Source organism: Psittacula echo (genome assembly GCF_963264785.1).
Source record: "Psittacula echo genome assembly, chromosome: 4".
Taxonomy (NCBI): domain Eukaryota; kingdom Metazoa; phylum Chordata; class Aves; order Psittaciformes; family Psittacidae; genus Psittacula; species Psittacula echo.
Window position 1 is genome coordinate 113,849,136 of NC_137738.1, and position 9,695 is coordinate 113,858,830.

At 40.3% G+C, this 9,695-nt stretch overlaps 1 protein-coding gene across 1 annotated transcript; it reads right to left on the reverse strand.

The window, feature by feature from the left end:
* Positions 1-1,153: 1,153 nt before the first annotated feature.
* Positions 1,154-9,427, reverse strand: SNRPB2 (small nuclear ribonucleoprotein polypeptide B2). Its single transcript, XM_080615834.1, has 7 exons — positions 9,378-9,427; positions 9,003-9,090; positions 6,988-7,160; positions 4,956-5,096; positions 3,694-3,747; positions 2,017-2,105; positions 1,154-1,501 (listed from the first exon to the last, which is right to left on the reverse strand). The coding sequence occupies exons 2-7, from the start codon at positions 9,064-9,066 to the stop codon at positions 1,342-1,344; spliced, it is 681 nt and encodes a 226-aa protein (XP_080471960.1). The 5' UTR covers positions 9,067-9,090; positions 9,378-9,427; the 3' UTR covers positions 1,154-1,341.
* Between the last annotated feature and the right edge of the window lie 268 nt (positions 9,428-9,695).

Below are 9,695 nucleotides of genomic sequence, written 5' to 3' on the forward strand. Positions count from 1 at the left end.
AGAAATGAAATGACTGTGCCAGAACTACAAAGTATAGCAAGATTTTATACAAAAGCTATCATGCTTGCTTGAAGCTTTTATTAGTTGATGCCCATTGCATCTCATCCTGTTGCCTGACACCACCCAGAAGAATCTGATCCCATCCAGTTGACACCTTCCCTTCAGCTATTTATACACACTGACCAAATTCTCCCTGAGCCTTCTCTATGCTGGACAAGCCCAGCTCCCTCAGCCTTTCCTCGTATGAGAGACGATCCAGACCCTTAATAATTTTAGTAGCCATACACTGGTCTTGCTCCAGGAACTCCATGTCTCCCTTGTACCAGGGAGCCCAGACCTGTACACAATACTCCAGGTGAGGCCTCACTCAGGCAGATTAGAGGGGGAAGATCACCTCCTTTAACCTGCTGGCTATGCTCTTCTCAGTGCAGCCCAGGACACCATTTGCCTTTTTGGTCAACCAGCGTATTTCATGTCACACAAGGCCTGTAAAGGTTTTTGACATATGGAGAAAAAAACCCACCCCAAACCAACAAAGCAATTAAAAAAAAAAACCAAACCAAAAAGCCCCCTCAACAAACCCAGAAGCATTACGACATGTATTTTGGAAAAACCTGCCTAGAAACAGACCCTCAGGTTCATCTGTGTTGTCTTTGTAAAGAGCCAGACAGCTCGTCCTAAAACATTAAAATCAATAGAGCTGGAAAGAGCAGAAGGGAAAACAACAGATGAACTTTTTCTTTGTTGGTTTCTACTACCAGCCAACGTTATGAAGACAAAACCAAGTTAAACAACACTGCTGTCAAGCAGCACTGTAATCAATTTCTACCCGTGCCTAGAAAAAAAGAGTCCACTAATGATAAGCTGTTTTTCTTAAGTGGCAAAATTATTGTCGCTGAAAAGCAGCTGCCCCCTTGGTAATGAGGCTGAAGATTGAGTGTTGCGTTTATTCTCAATATGGTGGCATTTAGCATTCCTGCTCACGCATTTTGCTTTGCAGAGACAGCTATTTTTCCAGAGCTTACTTCTGAGAAATGAGTGTCACCTTAAAAGTAGTTAAGCCAAGTAAGCCCTGCAAGCCTAACAGATCAATAGTAAGATAGATTTGAGGAATAACATGGCTTGAGAACAGCATAAACTTCATTTATTTTATAAAAATCAGTATTTCAACACAAAAATTTACTATCCAGTAGACCTGTGGAATCCAACGTCTCTCCTGGCTGTTGTGGCAATCGTACACAAGTCTTAAGTTTTTTCAGAGAACAACAAACATGCTAGCAGAGTAAGGTATCACTGCAATAAAAAAACCTCAAAAAATAATTCCTTTATAGGAGCATCTGGTTATTTCTTTGCGTAAGTGATTTTCATGGCATGAGATGGAGTAATCTTGAATCCTTGGAGAGCATCTCGAGCAGCTCCTGCTTGATTCTCATTTTCAAACTCCACAAATGCAATGTCGTGGCGCCCAGGCACTAAGCGAACCTCTTTGAATCCAGGAAACCTTTAAAATAAGGTCAAAGAGTCAGATAATATTTCCTAGTTTGATAATACATCTCTTATCAGTAGCAGTAAGACCTTATCATAAGCATCTACTAGTATAATAGTTAACTATTAGTGAAAGATTTAAATTGAAGGGTTTTACATGTCCAGTCTTGGAACCATGCCTCAATTAGGGATCATTATCTGGAAGCAATTTAATCAGTCTTGTGCACATACGGAAGCAACTAAAGCTAGTTTTAAAACTGCTCCTGCTGTTGTAAAGTCTTTAATATTACAGTCGCCAGCTTAAATCCAGTACAGATTGATGGCAGATAACTTACACAATCAAAACCAGCTATGAAAAAATCGGATTTGCTTTCTGAACAAAGTCATCAGAACTGACATCTGTAATCTTGGCAGTAAGAAAAAGAACTGAAATACCTTCAGAAGAAACTCTTATTTCTAAAAAGTCAGCTTGTCAACTGAGGAAAAGCATACAGGTAAAAATTCAAAGAAGTCCTTTTATTCAAAACTTACTGATTGAATAACATGGACAGCATCATCTCATTTGTTTCCTCAGGCAAGTTATTAAGGAAAAGGATATAGTTGGGTGGGTTGTCAGGCACCTGCAACAACAGAAGATCAAAGCTCAGAAGATTACACACAACTATCTGTTCCTCTGCATCTGTCTCCATGATTATTTGAACCAAGGCTCTCATATCCTTAAGTATTACTCATAACACTGCTCACTGGACTTCAGTATACCTTCATGCAATATGCAGACAGGGCCCCTTGGTTTTGTTACAAGGATATATTGCAGAGGCTCTTATTTCCACAAAAATCACAGTAACACAGTGTCTTAGATGTCACATTTAGACTCTGATTCTCAACAGCTGATACTGCAGTACTCTCAGCACTGTCAAGGGTGGGACCCAGGTGCCCAACTTCTGGCTGTAGTGCTGTCCAAGACACCTGCATGGCAGCAGAAGAACCTCTGAAAGACTCACATCCTTCTGAAAGAGCAGTGGGATAAATACCACAACAAATACCCTGCTCACCTGCAGTAGTACTGAAATACTGAATGATTTTTGGCAACTGAAGCCCACAAAACCCATATGGTTTTACTACAGTGCTCTATTGGAATTTATTAATTAGAAACCCCATTAGATTTAAAGTCCTAGAGTCTTTCAAAGATTTGCCTGATAATACGAATCTGTAGCAGCCCACCAGACACAAGGCTGAGTAGTCAGTTTGCTGACACTGGACTGAAAGACTAGAATCTCCCCAGGTCATTGAGGAGATTACAAAAATAAAAAGAAACAGGACAGCACAACTTCAAACGTTCTGATAACGGTGCTTCAGCACAATAATTTCCTTCAGCTGATGGAAGTGTTCCAGGCAGTGCCATTAGAAAATAAACTTCTGAACTTCAAACAAAAAACCTACTCAGGGTTGTGCTTTGATGCAAACTGACATACACATATTGTGCCTTGGTACAAATAATATCCAAAAGAAAACCCAGACTGGAAGCAAGACGTTTCCCCTGTAGAGTATGCATGCATTTCTCAATGACAGTATTCAAGAAAGAGATGCAGGGCAGGCAAAGATACTCTTTCATAATATTTGCTCTAGTGCACATCTTGCCTCTTTACCACCTCTACTTCTAACACGTCAATCATTTAGAAGGTCACTCAGCAGACAAGATGAGCGAAGTGGAGGAACTTGTTGCTACATCTCTACTCAATCCTTTGGAAAATAAGACACTTGTAAGAAACAATTGAGCAGAGGACCCTCGGACTCCTGAAAGGAAGGTTTTACACAGATATTCTGGCACCCTGTGTAGTCTTCCTTCTTTTCTACTACCAGAGCAAAATAATTTAAAGGGAATTTATTAACAATGAAGAAAACCCCAAACCTAAGAATCTTCAACTGATACTAAGGACAGTCCAAATTTTAAGAATTAAGTGGTATTTGTTAATAATGCAGTTTCTTGTATAATAATTAGAAACTGCAGATTCTTATTTTATGTCAGCCAGATGCAGTAAAAGTGGAATTTCTTTTGCTTATTTGCTGTGATTTGGCTGGTAGGCAAATGTCTCAGAACAAAAAGGAAGCTGTAAAATAGATCCCCGAGTTTGTGTAAAACTATTATTGATTGAGAATAAAATAATTTTACACAATAGTGCTTTTATTCACACACACACAAAGCATTACCTGCTGATTCTGTGCTGCAGTCCCTGGGGCACTGGCTGAATTTTGTGTTGCCCCCTAGTGAATAAGTACAAAATAGTTTTAACAAAAGTGTTCAGTTAGAAATATATAAGCACATATTACCATGTTTCGGCACAACTCAAGAAGTATGTTGAGGTTTTTTTAAGCTACAATCCAAGGAATGTTTGTTGTTTATAAGATTCCTGACAGTAAACATAAAGCTCATGAATTTTGCTGGACTTTAAACCAGGTAATCAAAACAAAAAAAAACCCAAACCATCAGTAGTAGCTGATATAACTAATGGCCAAGTCAGGAGATACAGAAAATCACTATTTCTCCACAATATTTTTAATAGACAGGAAATAAGTAGTTTTGGAATGAAGGCCTAGACAGGACATACCTAACAAGAGAAAAATAGGCGTTTCAACCAAGGACTCTGCTTTAGCAAGGATAACTGAAGCCATTACTATTACAGCTACTAGCAGTTATTTCTTCTTAAGAGATTTCTATATTATGATTTGACTTCTTAATAAATCCTGAAAAATTCTGCCTAGAAAATTTTGCTTTCTATGAATACTCTTATCTCTCCTTGATACCAATTTGTGACTTAGCAGGAAATGTAGTTAAGTAACGCAATATTGAAACTCTGTGCCTGACTATTTTCTGCTATACTTCAGCACATAAATTACTAAATGTTATTAGTTTAGGCCAGGCCAACCCTTAGTGGAGATACATTTCAAGCCAACCCCTCTTCATCCAACTGTCCATGGCAAGGGAGCTGGAACTAGATTATCATAAGGTCCTTTCCAACTCTGACCTTTCTATGATAGTTATCTTGTTCCCATTTACCATTCAGTGCTTATAGAGCAAACAGGGCACTAAAACACTGAAGGGAAAAGCTGTTTGAGTACTTGCAGCTGGTATTAAAGAAGTACACAGCCCTCCTTTATTACCTCTTCTATAAAGAGGTTAGCTCCTCTTTCGGTTTATTGTACCTTCGCCCTACATCTTGATTTTCATCTAGTAATAGGAAAGGAGGGGGAAAAAAACAGCAGGAAAGACTGTATCATCAGCTGCCTTTCCTTAACTTTTAGTGAGTGCACAGGAGTACTAGATATCAATAGACCACAATTTAGGGAATTGAGATGTACCAAAAGACAATACCTAGTCCTAAGGAAAAAAAAAAAAAAAAAAAAATTAAATTAAAATAAAATAATTACCCCATGTGGGTTTTTTTTCTTTTTTAACCAGAAAAGCAGCTTACCTGGATAACCTTTTTATTTGGTGCATTTGCTGACTGCTCCAGAGATTTAGCCTTCTTCTTTTCCTTCCTTTTTTCCTTATCAGCAAAAGTACCACGCATTTTAGAGATGATATCAGAGTCTGTTTTTGCATACTGAATCCGCTTTTTAAAAAGGGAAAAAATAAAACCACAAACAAAACAGAACAAGACATTTGCAGTTAAGGGTACTGATTATTTTGCACCATTTTCATTAATTGTGTTCTATGCATTTACATTTTTCCCCAAAACTTATTATATTATTAAAAACATTGTTATAAACTGTAGATATGCTTAGAGTATCTAATCCTCATGATTAATTCTGAACATAACTATGGAACTCAAAAAAACCCTTAAAATGGAAATTACTAATTTTAAATCATTGAAATCAGAACTCTATTCATCTAACAGCGTTTTTTTAGAACCTGTCAAGGTAAGAGATGTACAAAGTGATGTGAGGACGTGACAAAATTTGCACTATCTTCTATTAAAAACCCACAGAAGATTTTTTTAACCCCATTTTAAGGGGAGTTAAAATTTTACAGTGATTTCTCAGATCTCAGAGTTCAGCAAAACTCAGACTTCTTAAATAGAGAATCAAGTACCTGCCTTAGTCCACACCAGTTGCTGGTTTTCTGACAGAGGCTGCCCAATGCAGTAGTCGGGGAATGCAGATGCAGCTATGAGTATACTCATGTGCAGTATTACATACACACACAATCCTATTACTTTTACTGTCAGAGACTATGAGACTCAATACAAAATTACACAGCAGTTGAAGGTATTTTTTAAAATGTTTTTTGCTTAGACAAAGAATGCATGCTGCAGGCAATATTCAGAGGGACGTACACCTGAAAGCTTATAAAGCCTTAATCTTTTTATTTCCTATTGCATTTTACTGAGCTCAAACCTCTATAAGGGTAAACGACAGAACTAAGCTTGCACAATTCCTTATCAAGGATTTTAGTGGGGAATCTGAAAGTGTTAATGAAAAAAACTTGTGGCTCAGCAGCACAAACTGCCTGTGCTCTCCTAAATGCTCAAAGCCATGATCTGAAAGCCAGCAGTAATATATCCACCCATCCATCCATAATGATACACTTGCATGTATCATTATGCCTCACAAATAGTTGCAGAATTAAGAGATGCCTAATTATCCAAGCAGGCAACAACCATATGTCAATCCTTGTGCTATTCTACACATTACCAAGCACATTATTAAATCACATTCTACAAAATCACCAGTGAATTTACTTCACTCAAGTTATACTGAAATTCAGTTACTTGGTTTGGTGATGTGATGCATGCACAAACAGAACTAGCCATTGATTCACAAAAATAAATCACTGGTCACATCTGGCAAGTAAAACTTCTTTCACCCTACTCACTGTTACTTCAGTAAAAAAAAAAAGGAAGCATTTTCTATCTATTTATTACAAACGAAATAGTAATCAAGCTTACTATAGATTAGATGCTTACAGTTAAATCATTTTAATAATATTACTGAATTAATTTAATTGGTTCAACAAAATAAATGTTTTATCATGATCATTATCATGATAAATAAAATGTAAGTATTTAAGATGTTCACAGCTTTAATCCAGCAAAGAAAAACATGCAGCCATCATTTAGGAAACCTAAATGCAAAGTTTAACCCCTATGTTTTAACTACAGCCTCTCCAGCATCCCTCTAGTTTGTATGTATTCATCAAGACAGGACACGACTGAATAACAGTACAAGTACACACAATGGTTAACACACAAGGTGCAAGTGCTAAAACACTTTATTGTACAACCGTAGAATGGTTTGGGTTGGAAAGGACCTTAAGACCATCCAGTTTCAGCCCCCCTAAACCATGTCATTCAAGGCTCTGTCCAACCTGGCCTTGAACACTGCGAGTGATGGCACATTTATCACTTCTTTGATAAATTCTTTCACACTGTTCCAGTGCCTCACCACCCTGGTATCATACCACAGCATTTGTTTTATCTTCAAAAAGGTAACGAAATAACTTACCATTGGCTTCCCATAAAACGGAAAGCCTTGTAGTTGTCTCAAAGCATTGGTAGACGACCCAAGTTCTTTAAATATAACAAAAGCCTGTCCTCTCATCTTCATAGTCTTTAAAGCCACAATGTCAACCACATGGCCAAACTGTGAGAATAACGCATACAGAGACCTCTTCAGTTCTGTTGACCATATGAAAAAAATAGATTATAACAGGTTACATGCAAATGTCCACCTCTACAGAGTTTGCTGGCCTTCAGCGACAATGTTTTTTGGCAGCTTTAGCTCACACAGCAACACGTTACGCGAGTTTTGTCTAAACTGTTGCATGAGCACAAGTTTATTTGCCCAGTTTTTGTAAGTTAGCGTATAAAATTTGGTTTCACACCTCAAATATTAATGCAGTGAAAAAGCTGTACTGCCATCCAGTCTACATTCTAAGAGAGTAACAATTACACAAGGGTGTATATATTTTTTTTTCATGTGCATATATGTACACACACACTCAGATATTCAAGTACGATGTATGACAGTGATGAAAGGCTGATCAGAAAATCAATACCATAACACACAGTACTAAAGAGGTATGACTTAAAACAAGACCACAGCAAAATAATAACTACTTAAAGGCCAATTCAATTTGGAAATTTTGTTTGTAACTGTCTAACCAGTTCTCTCACACACATGAAATGTTTTTTCAATCTGTATCTGAGTGTGTTTTTATATGATCCCACTGTACTTTACAGCTGCAATGGATTTATTTTCATTATTTAAAATCACCTGACTACACACCAAATAAAACCTTAATCTTAGCCTATCAAACTAAATCATAGAATCATTAATAAATCATCTGTACTGTGTAGTCATTCTACCTCACAAATCTTAGCATTTGAAATACTTCAGCAACATATGAGCACTCTCTCTTATTTACTAGTTATAACCCTTATTACCAATAGTAATTGGCAATAATTAGCTGGTAATACCGGCCTACTGTCACTTCCTCCAGCGGCTCCTGACCAACCACACTGCTCTATTTTTAAGCTTTTTTATTGAAACACTTTCCTTAAAAATAACTTCTAAACCTGTATTTCAAAAATCAAATCTGTAAGCCTGACAGGTAATCGGAAACCCTCCATCTAAAAAGTATAAGATCACAGTGTCATAAAGGAGACTTTCTAGTTTATAGGGCACTTCACATGCTACAAAGAACAAAGCCCTAAGTTCAATTTTTCAGTAAAATCATCTTGCCAAGTTAAGAAATAATTTCCCAGTAAAGCTCTTTGTACTTTCAGAGCTTTCTGAAGCACCTTGAAGAAACATTTAAATAGTGCTAATTTGATTCCAGCACTCTGCTCACAAACAGTAACAAGCTCCTGTGATTGCACCACAATCACTTCAGATTGTAAGCTAAGCAAAAGCATAAAGTGGGTGGTTCTACAAACTGAATACACAGCCAGGTAAGGGCAAGATTTTTATTTCCATCATACTGTGAGGAGCTGAAGTTCCTCAGCACGAATTCAGCCCCCTGGAGTGCACTGCACCAACTGCAAGGCAGTGCCTCCAATGCACACAAAGCAGGCTGCTCATGCCATGTCCCCCGCTTCTGCATAGGATTGACCAAATGAGGAGCGCACAGATGTCCCCACACCACAGCAAGAGGGGACTGCAGAGGCCACCAAAACACTTGCCAACACCCCTGTTAGCATCCATCGGATATTCTCATTAGTCATTCACTAAGAAGCAAACCTGGCCTGTGCAGTTAGCTACAAAAATGCAGCAGGGAGGCAACAAGAAGCTGCCTTAAAAACAAGGTCCCCGCCTTACAAAAAGAGACCTAAACGCTGTGCTGCATTTGCTGACTTTAGCCGCAGCTTCGATGGAAGCAGCCGTTTGCTGAGAGCTCGGTTCACACCCGCCGCCTGCCCAGCACCTCACTGCCGGAGTGCCCGGTGCTGCGAGAGCGCAGTCGCCGGCCCCGCTGGTGCCAGCGACCGCTTCCCGGAGACGAGTCACGGGCCCCGTACCTTCTTTCTTAATCTTATCGTTGATGTTGTTGATGTAGATGGTGTGGTTCGGCCTGATGTCCATCCTCGGCGGCGGCTGCACACCTGCCTGCAGGCAGAGCACACGTGGGACCCGTCACCAGCAGCCGAGGGGCGGCCAGCGCCGCTCCCCACCCCGTGGGGCCGTGCCGCAGGGAATGCCCTCCCTTGGGCGGCATGGACGCTCCATTCCCACCCTCCCCGCGCGGGCCGGGAGCTTCTGAAGGCAGCCCTACGGCATCCCGCCATGCCCCACATCCTCCTTTCTCCCTCCCGCCATGCCCCACATCCTCCTTTCTCCCTCCCGCCATGCCCCACATCCTCCTTTCTCCCGCTCGCCAGCCCTGCGATTCTTACCTCTTCCCGCCGCAATGGCGGCAGCCTCGTCCTGTCCCGCCCCGCGTAACGGCGACGCAGGCGGCAAAGCCTCTCCCGCAGCGATCGATGTGCCGAGCGCCGATACCCAGCAACGCCTGCGCAGTAACAGCCGCTCTGTTACCGCTATCCATTCGGTGTTGCGGCGGCCTCGGAGCTAGGCGCTCTCATTATCCGCTGCTTCAGCGCTCCCCGCCGGTTTGTGGAGGTTGGTGAAGCGCTTCGAGGAGCTCCTTTTCCCTTTGGATCATCCCCGCGATGAGGGGGGGGTCATAGTCTGGTCTTGGAACTGCTCGAGAT

Excerpts from the sequence above, each read along its gene's own strand:
- SNRPB2 (XM_080615834.1), bottom strand. The coding sequence starts at position 9,066 with ATGGACATCAGGCCGAACCACACCATCTACATCAACAACATCAACGAT. Across the intron at positions 7,161-9,002 it reads CGATAAGATTAAGAAAGAAG|AACTGAAGAGGTCTCTGTAT; the intron begins GTACGGGGCCCG and ends TATGGTCAACAG. Across the intron at positions 1,502-2,016 it reads CTGTCCATGTTATTCAATCA|GTTTCCTGGATTCAAAGAGG; the intron begins GTAAGTTTTGAA and ends CTTATTTTAAAG.